The sequence below is a fragment of the Peromyscus maniculatus genome, chromosome 2, assembly GCF_049852395.1.
Source record: "Peromyscus maniculatus bairdii isolate BWxNUB_F1_BW_parent chromosome 2, HU_Pman_BW_mat_3.1, whole genome shotgun sequence".
Lineage (NCBI taxonomy): Eukaryota > Metazoa > Chordata > Mammalia > Rodentia > Cricetidae > Peromyscus > Peromyscus maniculatus.
Window position 1 is genome coordinate 125,472,594 of NC_134853.1, and position 21,376 is coordinate 125,493,969.

Genomic DNA, 21,376 nt, shown 5'->3' on the forward strand with positions numbered 1-21,376 from the left:
TAAGGCATTGCCAATGATGCTGAACAAGTACAGGGTTTAGGGTACATGAGAACACCAGGCTGACTGGTGGGATTGGCTCTTCTCAGGAAGGGCAAGGACTGGGTATTGATCTTCATGGATTGACCCTTCCAAATCTTCCTGCAGCTCTGGGAGGCTGACCAGTGCAGGCCTCACCTTTGGACTGGTCTGTTCATGTGTCCCAGTGACTGTTATTGACTAGGCCCCCGTGATCTGTGACACACACAGCCTTGGCATCTGAAGATATTGTGCTGAATGAAACCTATGCAGTTACTGCCTTCAAATATGATTGCTTCCTGGGAGAAGGCAGATTAGAGGGTCATGGGAGATGTGCTGGGGTCTTTCTAAATTCATACATGGAAATCCTCTACCTGGTGTGGCAGGAAGAGGCTAGCCTTTGAGAGTTGACTAAGTCCTGAAGGCAAAGTTCTCATGAGTAGCACTAGTGTCCTTATTAGGGGGGTCTCAGAGACTCCCCAGCCATCCACCATGGGAGAACACAACAAAGGACATATATAAAGTAGATGAAGCCTCCTGAGACCCTAGACCTGCTGGAACCCTGATCTTGCAGTTTCTGCCCCTAGAATTGTGAGGAATAATTTCTGATATGTCTAAACCACACACAGCTGGTTTATTGTTAAGCACCCTGAACCTAGTAACATAGAAAGTGGTTCTGAGAAGTTCAGGGTAAGAACCTCCTTGAAACAGGGAGGCAGCTTTGGAACCAGGTAATTGGTAGAGGCTAAGAATCATGAGGTTCATACTAGAAAACAATCCATGAGTATATGAAGAGAATGGTCTTTATTGGTTTGCAGTCACTTGGAGCAGCAATCAGTCCGACCTAGTCGGCAGGCCAGTTAGCAGCATCCACAGACTTCTCAGCCTGCATCCAAAGGTACTCAGCAGGTCTGGGTCTGCACGCTCTTCCCTGGGCATGGGGCACCTCCATTCTGGGGTGCAGGGTTGTTGCACTGTCTCCTCCTTTCCCGGGTACCCGCTCTGCACGCTGACCAGGAGCTCCAGCAGCTCCAGCGACCATCTGCTTTGACTCCTGCAGGAAAATGTTCCAGAGGAGGAGGTGGTTAGTGGAGGAGGAGCAGCCGGCTGGGGGTGGAGGGCAGAAGGCCACCTTATTGCCCCCAGAGTGCTCTGCAGTCCCTCCTTGGGGAAATGCCCTGGGTAGCCAACCAAGACCTCTATGCTTGCTGCCTCACAGTTAATTTGAAACTCCGGACAGAGTGAGAAGAAGCCACTTGGGAGCCCATCTCATGAAATTGGAATCCATGGTTGCATGGAAGATAGATAGCAGGGCAAGGCAGGAAGGACAGTCCTCTGGGAGAAGGGGTCCAAGTCACTGGAGGATGTAAGGAACTGGAACTATGGCCACCCTGCATATCCAAGGCAGAGAGATAGCTAGAGATCTCTGGAGCAGATTGTTGAGGTTCTGTATGTGAGTTTCGAAGCCAAACCCTTCAGAGTCTGGCAATGGGTCCTGCAGTATGACAGATTGTCTGTATAAAACTTCCAAATGCTAGCACTAAGTGTGGAGTCCAGGAACCCGGCACACAGAGCCCCACCCAGGGCCACTGGCCTCACTGGCTATAGCTCTGCAAGTCCCTCTCCCCCGGGGAAGGCTTAGGTTTTGATTATCTCAGAAGTATGGACTAATCTAATGGGAATTGTTCATCATTTTCTATCACTATTTCTTTTTCCTAAATTAAATCTTCCATGAACCCCACATCTAATTCAGATGAAAGCAGAGGAATTCTATTGAAGCTAGGGTGACTATTGGGCTCACTCTCCTCCCCTGGGGCAAGGCCTAGCACCCCAGGGCTCCTCAGATCTCACTGTGAACAGCCTTGGATTAGATTATCTCCAAGTCCCTTCCAGCTCTGTAATTATACTCCCTGATGGAACGGCCACAGCAGTCTTAGTCTCTGTTCCTCCCACCTCTGTGACTCTGTCCCTACTGGCAAAGGTTTGCTGGGAAAACTCCCAGGGGCTCTAATGGGTTTCTGCGGAAGCTGACAGATTCCTCTGCCTTGGTTTTCCTTGCCAGCTTAATCTCTGTCAGACTGAAAGTTCAGTGAGGTGGCCACGAGGCCACCAGATCCCCAGACCCTGCTTGAAGGGTTACTGGAGCTACTCCCAATGCTGGCAGTTAGCTGAATGTGAGAGGACTGAACGCACAAGGGTTGAGACCTCGGATACAGCTCCTTGTCCACTGCAGTCACCCAGATCACTGGCATCTTGCCCCTCCTCCACAACCCATAGTATATGGCTCAGCATGACTGTCTGGCCTTCGCCTTGCAAGAGGTGTGTCGTCTAAGTGACCCCTCTTCTCTTTATCTCTTTGCTGGGTGGACCAGGCCCTAGAAAGGGAATAATTAGAATGGCCAAGCCAAGGCTCACACATGTGTCTTGAAGTCAGGCCTGACTGAAATCCACGAACTGGTTAGCCCTGCCCATTCCCTTAAGTGATTGTTACTGAGACTGCCTCAGTCTCTGCTCTCATTCAAAACTTCGGGAACAGTGTAACATGAGACAGACTCAGTAGTGAACATTAGGTCAAGACCTTGGGTGCTGGCATCAGACTCCTGGGGTCCAGCTCCCTGCCCCTCCTTTCTTCAGCCACATGACCTACAGCAAGTTATCCAACATTCCTCCTGCCCCGGGCTCCTCATCAGTAAACGATGTTAACAAGAGCATTTATCTCATAAGGCTCTTGTGGGAATAATTAGGCTCACCCACAAGGATGCACTGCTATGATGCTGGCTTGGAATGAAGAACCATTATTTCCGTCAAGTGGCCTTTGGTCCCTTTGGGAAAGTTGCCTGGCTGAAGGGGCCGGAACCTAGTGCATATCCTGCTGGTGAAATCAGGAGGGTCCCTGAACTCTGGGGCTGGGCTATCTCAGGCTAGAGTATCTCTTTCTCTCCTACCCCACCCCCCCAGTTCACCAATTCCCAAAAAGGCAATGGCTTTCTCCAGCTCCCAGGAGGAGACAGTGCCACAGCCTTGGAGCTGGTAGTTGGTGGTGGTAGTTTTTATTCTCTGTACCCACATTTCTCAACTTTGGGCTTTCCCTCACTCTCCTGGGTCTCTCCTCTCAGAATCCCTCCTCTGGAGAGGTGACAGCGGTTTGAGACCTAAACTGTTCTTGGGCAGAGGTAGAATTCAGAGAAGGGGCCACCCCGGGTATGCTCTGTCCATAGAGCATCTGACATGCAACAGCCTCTTCCTTCTGCTTGCTAGCATGGAATCAGCCATGTGTTTTAGCTGGTCTAATCTTCAACATGGCGTGTGAGAAGCGTACAGCTATAATTTCATTTTATAACGTGTGCTTCCATGAGAATCAGTGACGCTTGATTCAAAGGCATGTTTGACCTGAGCTGCACTCCCACCTGGAGATTCTCTCTCCATGAGGGGATGGTAACCCACTATTATCTCATCGTAAAACCAGATCAGCTAGGAGGTAACCTCGGACTATTAAGGAAATTGTTGTCTGGGGTTGTTATGGACACACTACCTTTTGATTTATCCATCCAGACTTCCTCTGTTCTGTGTATGTGTTCTTCTGTACAAGAGCCAAATGAAACTGAGGTATATGTTGTCTGCCTTCATTCTGTGCATCATATGAAAGTAGCTTTGTATGTCTGGTAAGCTGAAAACTTAGGTATTGGGATATGCATGGATACTATTAGAGCTTGCCAGGCCTGGCAGCATAGGCCTGTAATCCGATCTTTTTGAGAAGCTGACATGGGAGGTTACAGGTTCAAGGCCAGCCTGGGCAACTTAGTGAGTTCCTGTCTCAAGATAAAAAGTGAAAAGAAAGCTGGAGTATAAATCTGCCATAGAGCACTTGCCCAGTATGCATAAAGCCCTGGATTCCTCTCCCTGGTCAGAGAGAGAGAGAGACAGAGAGACAGAGAGACAGAGAGACAGAGAGAGAGAGAGAGAGACAGACAGACAGACAGACAGAGACAAAGAGAGAGACAGAGAAAGGGAGACAGAGACAGAGAGAGACAGAGAGAGAGAGATTGGAATTCAAAAGAAATTTAGATGCAAGCTTGAACCCAGAAAGAGGCGTTTGAGCCCCCAGAAAGAGGTGTTTCACCAGTGTCCCAGGGTTAGTTTATGAACTATCTGGGATTCATGTCCAGAGTCCCCTTATTTCATCCTAAAAGGAATTAGTGTTTACTCCTGTTGATAAATTTCTTCCATAGTGCTGGTTAATGAGTTGGTTTATGTCAAAGCTACATACTCTTGGACCTTATTTGCTCCAACTTTATATCTAGCAGTAACTCCTTATATAATAACACCCATTGCATCCCTCCAAAAGACACATTCAACTCCCAGCTTCCATTACCAGTGAAAAGAACCGCATTTGAAAATTTGGTCTTTGCTATGAAAACACATTGAGGTAAAGCCACCTCGATGAGGCTGGGGCCTACTCCAATGACCTGTATTTTTAGAGAGAGAAAAGCCAAGAGAAAGGGGGAAGAGAGTCATATGACTATGGAGGCAGAGATTGGAGGCATGTGTCTACAAACTAAGCAACTCCAAGATTTGCTGACAGCCACTAGAAGCCAAGAGAAGCATGGGGCACAATACTGCCTAGCGGCTCCAGATACAATTATCCTGGTGCCCCCACTAGCAAACCTGGACAAAAGAGAAGCCTTGATATCAGGGATATCAAGAGAATGGAAAAATGATTAAGTATGGGACATGAATTATAAAACTCTAGCATGTGGATTCTTAAGGTAATCAGTGAGAGGACCTAGAAAAAAAAGAGGTTGATATCCCAAAGGTTTCTTCTACACATGCCCCTCAGTCCCGGGCCAGGCTGGAGCAGAGTGGAAGACATGGGTCTTACCCTCCGTCGCCGTCGCCATCTGCTCACAGGCAAGGCCTTGCCGACCTGCACTGCACTGGCACTTGCAGCTGGTACCCTGGAGTATGGGCTCCCCATTGTTGAAGCAGGGCCCACAGCGGCAGGCATTGAATTCCATCAGGTACTGGTCCAAGGCCCGGCGCAGGTTCTGCCGTTTGGTCTCCAGAGGCCCCAGGTTTGTGTACTGCAGCAGCTGGTGGATGGGCTGCATCTGCAGGTACAAGAAGAACTCGGGGTTTCTCTTTGGCTCTGCTCACCTTCTCAGAGCTCAAGGGCTAGCTGTGAGGCTTCTGGAAGTCCTGATGCAGAGGCCAGTCCTCACAGCCATTCTGTGCATTGCACTAAGCATACCATGTCATTGATCAGGAAATGGGGCCTCAAAGTATGCGTGTAACCAGCTCAGAATCACATGAGCATTTAAGTGCAAGAACCATTCTGAACATGGATACAAATATCTCTGAAACCAATGCTCTCCATACTCCAGAGGAAGAAGAGCTCCTAGAAGCCCCCCCTGGCCAACTCACTTGTTGCCTCCAGAACTTTGGGAAGCCAGACCCATGTAATGGGTTGAAGTCTATGTATTCAGGTATTTTTTTTTTCTGGTTCTGTCTGTCACTCTTTAACACAGGCATTAGTAAGAGGAGTTTTGTTGCCTTTGGAAGCAGATCCCTTAATGATGCAAGGGCAGTTGTATGTGGGTGGATGTGAGGTAAGCAGGCTTTCCTGGCCTCCATAGTGTTGACCAGAATGAAGAATGTGCTGATAGAAGCATGTGGTACTGTGTATGCCAGGCTGTTTAACAGCATCACTGGACTCTGCACACTAGATGTCAGCAACACCCTTGTCCTGAAAATCAAACCATGCCATTACTAAATGCCCTGCACACAAAACTGCCTGGGTCTGAGAAGTGATAAGGGGTCCATCATTCTCCTGCTTCCAGCTGTGGGATCGTTGTCAAGTGACCCACCATACCTCCCTTCTTCATCTGAAAATGAGAGTCATCACTTCACCTCCTGGTTTTACTGTGAAGATCCAGGGAGATGTGTGGGAGTCCTGATCCCACTTTCCCCAGGGTACTCTTGAGTACAGAGAAGTGAGAAGTATTTAGATAGAAATATAGAGGGAGAGAGAGAGAGAGAGAGAGAGAGAGAGAGAGAGAGAGAGAGAGAGAGAGACTATGTTCTTCTAGTTGTATTACTCTGGTTATCTTTAGCACCCTTGCAGTGCTATGTATTTGGAGGAAACCTACAATGAAAGTTTTCTGAGGGACTCTAATTTTACAAGGGAGGAGCCCGAGGCCCCAACAGGAGAAGCAATTTGCCAGGTCAGATAGAGCCACCCTGGGTCAGCCAGAAGTCAAGGGCAGGCACTTCACAGAACTTTGATGGGTTCCTGGAAATGTGGACAGAAAGACTCAAGGCAAACAGACCTTGGTAAGTGGTCAGAGGCCATTGCAGAGGCCTTCAGACAGGGGAAGCAAGGATTGGCTGGAGCCCTAGCCAAGAGATAATCACTTACTGGAATATCAGGGAATTGGGCCCGCTGTTAGGACATATGTATGGAATGGGCTGCCCAGGGTCTTGATTAAAGATGACTTTTGGTTCCAGGTCAGGCCAGTCCACAGGACAGCTTCCCCTTAACCTTAAAACAGACTAAACTCAAGTCCCTCCCTCTCCTCATAACTCTCAGGAAATGCTCCTGGGGAGGACTGGTGGATTTTAGGAAGAGAAAGGGATAAAAAAGAAAGGATATTAGAATTCTAGAACTTGAAATTTACTGGCAATGATCTTATCCCATTTTATAGATAAGTGAACAGAATCAGAGAATCAAGTAATAAGGCAACATAACATAAATTAATACATACTTAACACAATATATATAATATAGAAGAAAACAATGACCCATGGATTCACTCCATCTAAGTATCTGCTATGAATAAATAGTTACTGCTGAAACCATTTCTACTATGGGTCTCAAATAATTCCTAATTGATATGTTTAATCTGTGTTCTATCTATCTATCTATCTATCTATCTATCTATCTATCTATCTATCTATCTATCTATCTCCTTCTCTACCTCTCTCCACTCTCCTTTTCAAGCATAAAACTATCTATATTTCACTACAGTAAAACCTGCCCATGATTTAGTGTACTGATATACATGTCTCAGGGGGTAGGGAAAGTTGTGAAGACATGGATATTACAGGCGTTTATGCTCATCCATTAGTTCTGTGGATCTGTCTCCTCATCTAAGATTCCCTGAGTATCCCCCCTGTAACTTTATAGTCTGTCATTCTTTGTTATATTGTGCATGGGGACGGTGAGCTGAAAGTGAAGGAACAGACCAAGGCTACAGCTGGAAAGGGTGGATGAGCCATGATCCAAACTACTCTTCATTGCTACTTCCCAAACCCCGGGTTCTTTTCACCAAAGAGAGTTCCCATCTTCAAATTGTGACCCTGCCTTCCCCTCAAAGTTCATATATATTCTCCTGATATCAATTTTACAGTTTTTGCCCAAATCACTAATAGCTTGATGATAGCAATTTTCAGACCCTATGTGAATTACAGGTGCGTGAAAGTGGTCCCTTACTTATTGGAGAAGAAACTAAATCAAGGTTAATCCACCTGACCTTTTATCTTTGTAGAAAGTGGGGTGTTAAAATAGAGTTTTAGGTTTAGCTGTTGTGATGTCTTAGAAATATCTATTGGTTTACAGACATATAAGCTTAAACACATGTAGAAAAATGGACATAAACAGGGAGATAATAGTTGGGATAACAATAATACTTTTCCTAAAAGTTTGAAATAACAACTGTTTTTAAAGGGCTGTCTCGTCAACTAATGTAATCCAGTTTGTAAGGTCAGGAACAAAGCCAGAATTTTTTCCTAACTTTGTTGACATGTCAGGCCAGAGGATCTTTAGCTGAGGGTGGTGGGGGTGGGAGTGACTGGTGTGTACCCTGTAGGCTGTTAGCAGGATTCCTGGTTTCTTCCTCAAAGCCCCCAGAGCCCCAACCTTGTCACATTGCCTGGTACTGACCTGGCACGTGGCCATATTTCCCCTGGGCAACAAAACCCCTAGACACAGCTTCTTTGTCTAGCCTTGGCTATCCTGAAACTTGCTCTATAGACCAGGCTGGTCTCAAACTCAGAAATCCACCTGCCTCTACCTCCTGAGCGCTAGGATTAAAGGCGTGCGCCACCACCATCTAAGAATCAGCATTTTAAGGAAGGTACTAGGGCAGAGGCAAATGAGAACTGAACATAGTTCATGAGCCTGAAATCTAGACACTGTCACACAGACACTATCTAGCAGCTCATTTAGCAATTTCAGCAATTCCTTTAGTCTTTTCTCAGACTGATTTCTAAACTGTTCAATATTTATTGACTGCCCCTTTAATGAAAGCATGGTACTCTGAACAATAAAATATTATTCAGCTGTCAAAAAGATTAAATTTCCAGGGAGATGGATGTATGTGGAAATCATAATATTAAGAGAGGTGGCCCCTCCCCAAAAGCATGTTCTTCCCCATCTGCAGACCCTAGCCATTAATGTAGTTGCATGTATATGTAAAGAGCTGTGAGGTGGGTAAGTACAAATACTTAGAAAGGAAATCAAGAGAAGATAACACTAGGAGATGAGAAAGGACACATGGGTATTAAAAAGGGATATAAAGCTAAGTTTTATCTAGTTTTCATGGTGGATATATGGATTCAACTCTCCATGTATTGAAGCAACAAGAGCCATTCTTGTATGGCACTGGGATCCACCATGCGTTCTTCCTTTCAGGGAGCAGTTGTGAGAGTCAATTGTTTGTTTGCATTCCATTGACCATGCGCACAACAGGAGCACAACAGGAATTAAATTTGTCACATTGACACACTTATAAAAAGTGATTTATTTTCAGATTTGTTCTGGCTCAGGAGTGCTACAACTTGAAGTTTTCTCTTATGTTTAAAACTACATCCAATTACTCTATTGTAGTGTTATTTAACATATAAGTTCTATTGATATTCATAAAGTACAGCTTTTAAATAAAGTTTATAACCTCCTAATGTACCAGATGTGATTTCTAAATTAGTTTGTGCAAAAATGTGAGTTGGTGTTTCATGTCTAACCCTGAAGAGTTTCTGGGCTAGCAGTGGTCACCTGAACCCTGAACAGACAGTAAGTTTCTGACCCCAGCTGTCCTGTGGGTCTGGTCTAATGTCACATCTTCCCTCCAGGCAGATTTGGGAAAGGGCACCAGTTCAGTGTGCCGTTACATTTAATCTTGTTCTTTGATGGGCTCATAATAAGAAATATGAAATGATCTGGTCGGCTTCACTTTCATTCCTTATAGACGTAGGGTTTCTTCAACTGCGAAAAGACTTACCTCAAAATCGATAACAACAGGGTTATACTTTAATGATCTCCCCCAGGACCGGTATGTAATGGTACTTCTATTTTGTATCAAGCCACTGTCAGGACTGCCACCTCGCACCCGAGAAATGATCTCCTCCACTGCCAAGCTCGCCTTATGTATTTCTATCAAGAGAAAGGCAGTGTTAGCTTCCCTCTCCCCAAACCAAAGGACTGGGTGGTAAGTTCTACTGATAAGATTTGTAGTAGTATTCATCTGCTGTCCTTAGAGCTAGGCCCAACCTTCTACTGTACCTGATGAACTGCAGCATGGGATAGATAGAAACTGCACATCCTCTGAGTGGAGCAGACACGGAGAGGCCAACCCAACTCAACATGGATGATAAATGGCTGGGAAGGTCCATGGTTCTTCATGCACTCATTTACTCCTAGGTCAGAGGTTCACCCAGTGCCTGCTTGTTCTTGAATTCTCTCCCCTGCCATCTCTCCATCTCTCTCCCCCTCTCCCCCTCTCTTCTCTCCTTTGCTCTTGCTCTCTCTCTCTATCAAATATTGCAGATTCTATGACAGATGTCACTGTAGTGCTCAGTGCAGACACCGAGAACGAAACAGGCAGATGAGCTAGTCAGGGGAAAAAATGAGTTGGTTACAAAGTGTTTGCTAGGTCAAGTACAGAGGCTGAGGCATCATCAGAAATGGGGTAATTTGGCTTAAGACTCAAGGCATAAATAACCTAAGCAATGGTTATAACTTAAGTCTATTTAGTATGTATTTCGCCTACTACATTATAAGCTGATTTCATACTCCTTTAGTTCTCTGTCCCTTACCTCAAAAGAACTTGGTTTGTATTTGACAGGTGAGTGAATGAATAAATGTATAAACACCCACACTGGTGTGCTCAAGAAATGCTGACTATCCATTCTTTCACTGATCATCATTCCTTGAGCTTGGACTTGGGAGTCATAACCGCTTCTAATAAGAGACTTGCCTACTCCCTCTGCACCATTAGCTGATGAGATGATAACAGATCCTATCTACACATCCCCACATCCCTTTCACCCCATTCCTTGCTGGGGTCTTTGTCTAACCCTTGAAATATGGCAAGGAACCTTAAACTATTGAGTATTTTTGAGATGACTTTACTGCAAGAAGGTGGACCCAAAACAGACATATTATACACTGATCATGGCTTGGGGTTACTTAGTACTTGTAGTAAGACTATCAAGAGAAATGGATTCAGGTGGGGAAGAGAATCATTTGCAGGGATTGAGTGTCCCAAGGAAAGGTTGACTTCTCTTTGGGGGAGACCCACTGATAAGCACTTGCCTCTGTTACCATCTCCAGACTTCTCACAATTAAATCCTGATAAACTTCCTGCAACCATTAAAGTATCCCCAAACTCCAGGCCCAGGTTGCCTCCGATGCAGTTTTGGATATCTTCTGCAGTAATACCTGCAGCGGGAAGACAGAAAAGCACTCAAGGTTGAAAGGACAGCTGCCATGGTGCAAGCAGCTGAGGCTAGGGAAAGCTCACTCTGCCTTTAGAGGCAGAGAGGGCTGGCTTGACATCTTCACTTTTCTCTCCTGTGGGAGGGTGGTCAAAGCACCTGAAGAAATGCGAGTCGGGTGCGGCATGGCGCATGCGAGTTGCTCTAGGCTCTCACCCTTTTTCCTTCGAGATTCTCCTCTGAGTCTCCGTGAAGCAATGGTTCCAGTGCGTGCATCCCCCTTCAGCCCTGGTCTTCACCCCATTTTGCACAGGATAGCCCTCCATAAAAGTGCCTTCTTCCCTCCCACCACACCCTTTCTGAAGTCTACCCACGCTCCTGTTCAAACAGCATTTACTTCAGGAAGTGTTTTAGGAACAGAAACCCCCTCGGTCTCTTCATTTGTCACTGTTTTTTTTTATGCAGGAGTCCAGTCATTTTTTTTTTTCAGAAGCAATGACTGATAGATGAAAGGAATAAGTGAATAAGTGAATGTCCCAATCCTGGGGGACGGGATCAGAAGAAAGCTTCCGACTTCAAATCCCGCTCATTGCCACACTCTGTGAACTATGCAAAGGGCCATGATCTCGCTGGCCTCGGTTTCTCATTTATGGAAAGAAGGGATTGTTCACCCCTAAGTATGCATCAGCTGAAGCACTCTGTGACACGATAAATATCAGTTCCTGCACACCTCTGGAGCTGGAAGGGAGTGCCTGGAGGAAGAGATGCTCTGAGCAACCCACTTAGCACCAAGTAAAGGGCTTCTTCTGCTCTTTCCATTGAAGCACTTTTAATTTTTAATGCATAACTAATTGAGGAAGATTTAGCATATTTAATTGTTTTGATTAAAAAATGCTTCAACAGTGATAAACAAAAGTGGATGAAAAGAATTCACAGCCAGAAGCCAGAGTGATTACTTCAGTGAATGGCAGAGTGCTGCCGAATTAATGATAGCATTGCCTGATGAATCGGGCCGGAAAGTGCTGTGGAGTGATTGTGTTCCTGAAGGATCTGCAGACACAGTGCCATGAAGTGTGGGGAGAAGAGCATTCTAGCTGGGGTTGAGCTGCGAGACTTGACTGCAGTGGCTTTGCCTTCTGAGGACCCCCAAGTAGGATACCAGACAGTAAGGGGAGGACTGTGACCCCGAGAATCATGGAATCTGAGCGCTAACGAGTCTTCAGACACCCAGTCCACAGTTCTAATTTATAGTCAAGATGCTTATGGTTCATAAAAGTTAATTAGCTCACCTAAGGCCATGCAGCTGAAGGCAGGGAAGCTGAGAGTCACGTGACTCTCTGTCTGGCTCTGAAGCCTGTGGTGTTTTCACTATCCCCAGTCATTGAGTCAGACTTAAGCATCTTGTTCTCTGAGAGAAACATTTAGTAGGCACCTGCTGTGTACCATCCGGGGCACATCATGTGCTGGTAATGTAGCCATCTTGAGTTAAAACTCCTGTGGGTTGGATGTGAATCTGATTAACTAAAGCCTTGTCCTTACAAGGTTAGCAGGGTTCGTGAAGCAAGGACCAGCTGAAGACCAATCTGCATCGGAGAGTTGATGGTTGGAATGCAGTAGGAGCTGGTGAGCAGGGTCTTAGCAAAAGGTCTGAGAGACGCTACAAACAGGTAGCCACATGGAGCCCGCTGAGACACCAAGGACAAGGAGCTGGGTCAGGTAGAGGAGCTCAAACCTGCCTCCAGATGCAGGAGCTGAAACTAATGTTGGAGGCCAGGACACAGATCCAGAGGGATGGATGTAAACAGACCAAGAGGCACAGCGGCGAGAACACAGTAGGAGCTGGAGCTGCTGTGGAGAACAGTGTGGCCTAGGCGGGTGGCCTGACCTGTAGAACACCCTGCCTGTGTTCTAGACCTATCCCAACCACCCATGTTCCACAGTACGCCTTTGACTTTGGTCAGATCCAACTAGACTTGCTTAAAGCTTTTGAATTCTGAACTCTGGAGTTCATGTCACCTCACCCAACTCTGGATTAAACGTAGACTCCTAGGCCCCATTTCCTTTCGTTCTGAGTCTGTATTTCTGAGAAATCAGAAATCTGGATTTTAAGCAAGGATCTCAGATGATTCTCAGGTGGTGAATCTGGGACAAGTGGAACACTATGGTTCCACAGAAGATGTCTGGTAGCTTATTCCAGTGAGCTATGGTACATATGGTTTCAGTCAGAGCCTCTACCAATGCTTTGGATATGGACACAACCATCAACCTCATCACATCTACTCAGAGTAAGAATTGGGAAAGGCAAGGGGTAATTCTGGTTGCTAATCAGGATTCAGAAATTCCTCAGGAGACTGGATTCACAGTCTGAAAAAAAAATAAGACTCGTTTGGGAAAGCTGTAACATTCTACCCTGGGGACAAAATACCAACCACCCAGGTACCTCGAGGAATGTAGGAAGCTGAACAGACAAGGCCTGAAGTTCCAGACTACTCCCAGTTTATCAGGGTGATGAAGCCAAATGAAAGTGAAAACCAGAAAAATAAAAATGGAGTAATCTCAGGCTCCCCTCCCAGGCTAGAGAAAAACCAGAACCCGATAAAACACATTCCTTCTGTAAACACTACCTAGCCATTAAAATTCCTTAAAGAGGACAGAAATCCTGCAGCTTATGACAACAGATGGCCCTCGAGGACATTATGCCACATGAGAGAAGCCAGGCTTAGAAGGACAGAGACTATGTGCTTCCCCTTACGTGAGGTATCTAAAGTAGTGCAACCCCTTGAAGTAAAGTAGATCCTACCGGTTGCCAGGTCTGGGAGGACGAGGAAAGGGAGAGAGAGTTGCTAATCAATAGACATGAAATCTCAGTTATGAGCTCTCTGTACAACACTGCTCCTCTAGTTAATTAATAACACTGCGCTATATGCTTCCAGTGCTGAGGGGCTGGGTGTCCTCAGGGTGCTTAAAACGATAAAGGTTTTTGGGGTGTGTGTGTGTGTGTGTGTGTGTGTGTGTGTGTGTGTGTGTGTGTAAGTAAGTAAGTAAGTAAGTAAGTAAGTGTGTGTTCATGTGGATAGAGACCTAAAGTGGATGCCAAGAAATTTAGGGAGTCTTCCTGGGTCTAGCTTTGAGAGTGGGTGTCTCAATCAAACCCAGAGCTCACTGATATGGCCTGCTAATTAGTATTAGTTTTGTTTTGTTGTCAATTTGACACAAGCTAGGGTCATCTATGAAGAGGGAACCTTTTTTTTAAAAAAAAAAAATTAAGTGAGTAACTAAGTAATTTCTGAGACAGGGTCTCACTGTGTAGTCTTAACTGTCCTGGAAGTCTCTGTTTAGACCAGGGTGTCCTCAGACTCACAGAGACCCACCAGACTCTGCCTCCGAGTGCTGGGATTAAAGGTGTGCATCACTGCCCAGGAAGAGAGACCTCAGTTGAGAAGATGCCTCCATCAGATTGGCTTGTAGGCAAGTCTGTAGGGTGTCTTCTTGATGAATGGTTAATGGGGGAGGGCCCAGCCTACTCTGGGTGTGCCACCCCAGGGAAGGTGTTCCTGGGTTGTATAAGCATTCTGAGTAAGCAACGGTGAACAAGCCAATAAGTAGTATCCCTCCACATGCTCTGCCTCAGTTCCTGCCCCCAGGTACCTACCCTGACTTCCTTTCCTATGGACTGATGTAGAAGTGTAAGCCATGTTGATTTTGATCATGGTCTTTATCATGGATGCAATCATTTCATGAAACACATACACACATACACACACATATACATATACATATACATATACATATACATATACATATACATGCGCACGCGCGAGAGTGAGTGACAAGGCCTTCATCCTGTCTTCTGAGGCTGGAATTACAGGCAGGCTATCATGCTCACTGGCATTTCCTTGGGTTCTGGGGATCTGCACTCTGGTTCCTTTGCCTCTGTAGCAAACATTATAGCCACTGAGCCATATTCAAAGCTATAACCTTTGGAACAGGAATATTTATCTGAGAGAGTGAAGATCTGTCCTTGTGTAAGGAATAGCACTATCAGACAACTCTCTCTGGGGCACACACTGAGTGAGAGGGACCCTGGGGGATTTGAAAGGGCTTGTGTGTGTAGGTACTGGGATAAGAACTTGCATCAGATGAACTGAGACTTCAGAAAGGTGGTGTTTGGCTCCACAAGAGAGATTCATCATGATGATCAGAAGCCAAGCAGAGATGCACTAACTCAGATGACAGAGAGATCCCATCATGGAAAGGACCAATCAGGGGCTGGCTGCCTGCCTGCTGGGGGGGGGCAGTAGGGAGGAGAGAAGAGTGGAAGACCTGAGGTCTTTTCACACTGAAATTCTGGAATGTTAAGATCACCCCATAATGCTTCAAAAAAGTACATGAGGCAGCTTTGGTAAGTTCATGACACTGTTTCACTGCACACAAGGCATGTTTGGAATAAAGGGGACCAAGGACAGTTAGTATGGGGAGACAGGTAAACAGACATAGAAGAGGGTCTGATACAGTGCAGGAGACCTGAACCCAAAAGGAGGATGCTGGATGTGAGCGGAACAGGCGGTACCCAGCAAGAACGTAGGTTGCAGAAAGTAGAGGGAGAACACGTTGAGTGTTCACGTTCCCACAACAAGACAGTACTCAGAAAGGCTGACCTAAACTCTAGAGTGAAAAAGACATGGAAGGAAACGAACTGCCCCCAGGGTTTCATCTCTCTCTAGTCTGGTGCCAAGAAGGACAGCTTTGATGTCTGCTTGGCAGCCCAGGGCCTCAAACAATATGGCTCTGACCACCATGCCCACCGTCTGCTTTCCTGTTGGGCATGGCTGTGGTACAGGAGTGAGGGCAGTCCTCACGCTTCAGTGTGAGTACTGAAGGATCAGCAGGGCTCTGAGGGAGAAGCAGGCAGCTTGACTTCTGAGGTTCCTGAACACAGACAATCTCTGTCATTTCTCAGATTAAAGGCATCAAGTGGAAAACAGATAGGTGTAATGTATTATTTATCTCTTCGCAGCAAACAAATACCACTCAGGAGACTGTGATCTCGCCGCTGTGTTGCTTTGCTGTACTGGTTGCCTGCAAAAACAGTCTCTCCCAAGGGAAAAGGGAATCTTAGTGACTATTTCAGCCATCGCAGTGGGAAAGATCATTGGTTAGTTTGTGGCTGGACTGGCTGAGACATGCTGGCTAAATTACCTGTTCTCTCTCTCCATACTTCCACTAGTCTGTTTAAACTCATTTTTTTCCAACCAGCTGGCAAATGTGAGTGTCATGTGCCTTTGCATGTGTTAGTTCTTGTGGCCAGAAAGCCCTTTGTCCCTTTCATTGAGCCTTTTGGGCTTTTCTCCAGGTATCCTTCCTCCATTCCCTAGGGATCTCTACAATACCTCTGTGTTTCCCTCCAGGACTGTATTTAGCACACCCTAGGAAGTTTTTCTTCCTTGTCCTGTTTTCTTTTCTAGTAGACTGAAAATCACCATTTGGTTAAGCACGGTCCAGCACAGAGCATGGCATGTTCAAGCCCCCAGGAGTGCTCAGGTACCAGCTGGTCCTACCATTCCTAGATGGTACCACTAAAACATTTGGGGAGTTGTGTGTGTTTAGGGGGAGTCATTTGTTTTCTTTTAAAGGAAGATATGAATCAGAGCTTTGTAATAATCATGGTTAAGTCTTGGTGTTTTATGTAGTGTTTTCATCTGCTTTAACTCATCATCTCATTTCAACCATATTCTGAGATGGAGGATTTGACCATATTATGAGCTTACTAGAAAAGGGTGAGTCTGCTGGCTGAGAGTGTAAAGTCTGGAGCCATTATCTGGTAGTGTGACTCTAATTTTTTAACCTCTTTGTGCCTCAGTTCCCCTGTCTTTAAAATGAGAATAGTAGTTTCTATTAGTGCCAGAAAACAAGATCCAGCACAATGAAGTACTCAATGTGCCTTGGCTATTATTGTTGGCTTACTCGCCCCAGGTTTCATGACTAGCAAACTCAAATATCAGATCTTTGAAAGCTAGACATGCTGACCCAAATCCACAAGTGCCTATGTCATCACTGCCAGTGGTGCTGTGCAGAGAAACACTCATCACATGTCACTGGGATCAATGGTGGCCCCCCAAAGAGTCCTGCAAAGGCTGCCTTCCAGTTATGTCCTCATCACACAAGGAAACTCAGAGAATGATGGCCATGTAGTGTACTCACGCTGGCAATATTAAGGCTGCAGCCTAGCCTTCTGCCTGCCTGATGAGAACTGCCTCAGCTTCTCTGATTTTGCAGGATGACATTGGCCATGACGAGGAGCAGCACATAGGAGGCCAGGCTCTGAAAGTGGAGACTACAAGAGCTGGAATCCATCTCTGACCAGGATCTGTCTGGACGATTGTTTGTCTACCTAGAAGGTGGCTTTGATACAGTCCCTTCATGGGGCTTTGATGAGGGCTCAGTGTATTAATCCATGCTATGTTAACTGCTCACAGAGATGTCAGTAAAGGCCAAATACTGCCACTTGTGCTGTTTGGGGAAAAGCTGCAAGCTACATGGAGCTTCTGGGTTCCTGATTCTCAATGTGGAAGATGTGAAACTGGAGTAGGCAGGTGAATTCATGATAACAACAGGTTCTCTTCATCAACACTTACGTATAATCTGCTGGGGCATGGGGGAGGTCAGGCAGTACTAGCAAACCCAGATTACAGGTAAGTAAATATCCAAGGAGGATAGACCAGGGTACCCAAAGCCTGTGCTCTCTAGGCCATGCTATACTTCCTGCAAAGCTAAGGGTGGGAAGAATTAGGATACATCTCAGATTTTCTCCTTTAAGTATGAAGCTATTTTCAATGATATTAGAAGTGGAAATTCAAAATCAGGACAAAGTCAGAAGGATGGTACTGCGTGTCTCTCAGTTCCATGTGTATGCAAATGATTTAAGGGGAATGGGGACAGAGCCAAGACACCAGGAGTCTGTCAGTCAATCAATACCATCCATCACCGTGAAGTCTGGTTGTCATGGTAACTGGGGGATAAAGCCTGGAGCTTGTTAGAATCCAGTGACTGTCTGTTCAGGGTGACTGGTTAGTTAGCGGGCACAGCAAAAGACCTGCTGAGCCATCCAGACTGCTTAGCCATGAATACAGAACTCTTCACAATCAAGTTTCTGTCTATCTCACCCTCCTCACTATCCAGTGGACCTGAGATCCTTTAGTAAAACACCTGCCTCTGCAGAGTGTAAGGAAAGCTACAGAGAATGTATGTCAAGTACAGCATTCTGACCCTCTGCTGGGGTCCAGCCTCCATCCTCAGGCAGGACTCTGGAAATTTACCAGTAATAGGATGCATATGGAAAGAGGTGCATACAATAGAGTGGCACATATATCTTAGTCCAAAGCCCACTGAAGCTTTTAAAGACAGGCATGCAGCCCAGAAAAGGAGTCAGAATGCTTACTTGGAAAATCCTCCAGAAGCTAGGCAGAGACCTAAAGATGAGCGAACATCAGACAGGTGAGGAAGGGATGAGAGGGAGCACAGGATCCCAAAGAGAATGTAAGAATGCTCAGGGTTGAATGTGTGTCCCAGTACAGCGCAGCAACCTGGATAGAGGTCAAATGAACTATGGGCAAGGCCGAAGCACACTCACATATACTAGCCATCACTACCAGCATCAGGAACCCTCCAGGTCAGTGTTCATCTTCTCATGGCTCTTGCAGCTAGCTTTTAAGTCCAACACTGACTTCATTTCCTGGCTACTGTCATTACAACTCTACCTGACACAACACAGATGCAGAGACAAGGCCTCCTCAACAGAATCTAGTGATGGAGTGAGCCTGGACACTGGCCCTCTAACATCCGCCCTACTGGTCCCTACTTGCTGCTCCAGCCACCCCCATACAACTCCCTGAAGGTGTGAATGTCTTCAGAGGCCGGAAACTGGAAAGCGTGGAAGAGAAGGGCTTGCTCTCCTCTTTGTGCTTTGCCTGTGTCCATTTCTGTTCATGAATGGTGCTATTAGGTACCTCCAGCTAACAGCACATTTCTCTAGGCCAGGGGTCTGCCTGCCGCACCTCTATGTACAAGAAATTGTGGGTGCTCAGTGCAAATTTACAATGTATGTGGCTGTTCTGGACCTCCAGATTGCTAACAGAAGATTTGGGGATTGCTCATACTCCATAATTGTGAGATTATTCCTTATAGTAAATCTCATTATATATATATATATATATATATATATATATATATATATATATATATATATATAGTGCAAACATCTAGGTAAATATATGTTATTGATTTTGTTTCTTTGGAGAATGGGAACTAATATACTATCTAGTGCCTTTCTTGTACCTGTTGGTGATTTTTTTCCCCATTATTTAGAGTGGTTTGTTACAAGTTCATAATCAACAGAGGATACCACATTAGTACATAATTTTTAATACTCTGACTGTCCCTAAAAGTAACAAATATATTTTACATTAGAATCTCACAAGTAAGAAATACATTTTACATTGTGGTCCCACTTCCACACATTCAGCTAAATGAAGTTTCAGTAGTTAATTGTATTTTGAGTGATGCACTCATATCCTGCATCCTGCCATATTTTAGTGTGTTGTGCATACGTTAATGCTGGTCATGAGCTACTGAATTGCTTTGACAATCTACTAATGGACTATAGTCTATGGTTTGAAAAAACCTGAGGTTACAACATCCTGAGACATTATAGTATTGTTAGTTGGGAGTGATGACGTCTTTGGTTCTTTTGCCCACCTGTGGGACCTTTTTCCTCCTCCTGAGCTGCCGTGTCCAGCACTGATATGAGGGTTTATGCCTTGTCTTATCACATCTTGTTATACCATGTTTCAGTTGCTATCCCTGGGAGGCCTGCTCTTTTCTTAAAGGAAACAGAGGAGCAGTGGACAAGGGGAGGGAGGGAAAGCTGTGGTTGGGATGTAATGTATCAGAGAAAAATAAATTTTTAAAAAAATACAGTTTCCAAGATTGACACCTGATTCCAGTGACACATAGATATATATCTTTGAGATAGATGCTTGACACTGGGAAACATATCTGATGTTGCTAGACCTTAGTCCTTTGTAATTTATATATTTTATTATCCTTTTCACAAATGTCTGTTCATTAAATGCAATAGTGATTTTTTTAAGACAGGGTTTCTCTGTAGGCCTGGCTATCCGGGAACTCACTCTGTAGATCAGGCTGGCCTAGAATTCACAGATTCGCCTGCCTCTGCTTCCCAAGTGCTGGTCTTAAAGGTGTGAGCCACCATTGACCAACAAAAATAGTGAATTTTAAGTTATTAGCTCAGCATCAAGCTCCAAGGAAATGCCAGTAGATGTTAGTTGGCCTTACTGTTAGGTCTGTGGTGGTGTATAACATCAGAATGAGTGACAGAATGTACTAACGTATGGGAAAGGGACACATATTGGAAGACACACAAACTCTAACTCAGAAGACCTCAGATCAGCACTGAGTCACGTTACAGTGTTTACTTGAGCTCTTTGGGCCTCGGCCTTCTCTCTAAAAAATGAGAGGAAATAATAACACAATTCCTCATGAAACTATTACAAAGATTAATTTGAATACCAGATGTGATTATATATTTGCTTTACAAATATTGGGTGTTACTACGTGTAAATATATTTTATTAAAATCAAATACTTTGGTTGATTCTAAGTACCATGAATGAGAATCTAAATCATTAGTCACTTTGGGTGGCAACTCATTTGGCTACCCACAAAGTAAATCATCCATGACTATAATCAGGAGATTATAACAAAGAAAAACCCGCTACCTTCTATGAGCCCCCTGATGAGTGAGAACACTTATTAATCATGTTGGTATCTGGACAGTGCCTCCCGTGTTAAGTGTGTTTAACAAATGTTTATTTAATGGAGAGCTAAAGGAATGAATGAATAAGGCAGGCAGGAAGGCGGGAGGAAGAGCAAGTGAAGCTATAATTAATTCTGTCCTCGTGGCTTGTTCTGCGCTGTCTGCTAGTGGTGGTCAGCTGGCCCAAGGACCATGATGGAAGAGGCTGATCAATGAAGGGCTAGATGAACTGCACTGTTGCTGGAAGGGCCTTTCCAGGGCCACTGTGTTCTGGCATCCATCAGGGGCAGGGATGATGGAAAACACACACTGATTTAGGCAGAGTTGTTAGCACTTTGAAAGATAGTGATGAGCATCCAAAGTGACCTTGACAAATGGGAAGAGCAGACCCTCCAAAACTGGATGAAGCTCTGGAGACAGAAATGAATGACCTTGATCAAAAAAATGGGCAGGTGGGGGAGGAGGCATGATGGCTGGGGCTCCAGGTCTACAGCAGCAACATCAGCCACTGCGGGCAGGACACAGTGGTAATGATTTCCCTTCTGTTTGAACAATGTTTCAGTACTGGCCAGCTGCAGAACCCCGTGATATCGGTCTTCTTATTATCCCCACTTTACAGATGAGAGAACAGTTAAGATTGCACTCAGAAATGGGAAGGCTGAGAATAATAGCACATCGTAATAATGGCACTTCCATGCTCTGAATATAGTTCCTCCCCTGCAAATTCTTGTGTTGAAATTCTCTCCTCAGTGTCACAGTGTTGGGAGAGGGAAGGAAGGGGCTTTCTTAAGTGACTGTGTCATCAGCAGGAATTAAT

The 21,376-nt window shown here is 45.3% G+C and overlaps 1 protein-coding gene across 2 annotated transcripts in view; it reads right to left on the bottom strand.

Annotated features, from left to right (window-relative positions):
• Positions 1-800: 800 nt before the first annotated feature.
• C8a (complement C8 alpha chain) overlaps positions 801-21,376 on the bottom strand; it is a 54,946-nt gene continuing 34,370 nt past the window's right edge. The window contains exons 8-11 of one of the 2 annotated variants that reach the window (XM_006987194.4): positions 10,604-10,729; positions 9,291-9,442; positions 4,895-5,123; positions 801-1,069 (exon numbers count right to left, since the gene is read on the bottom strand). In XM_006987194.4, coding sequence (XP_006987256.2) covers positions 918-1,069; positions 4,895-5,123; positions 9,291-9,442; positions 10,604-10,729 — 659 coding nt within the window. In that variant the 3' untranslated portion in view covers positions 801-917. The remainder of the gene's footprint in view (positions 1,070-4,894; positions 5,124-9,290; positions 9,443-10,603; positions 10,730-21,376) is intronic. The other variant, XM_042271527.2, reaches the window with a different exon arrangement.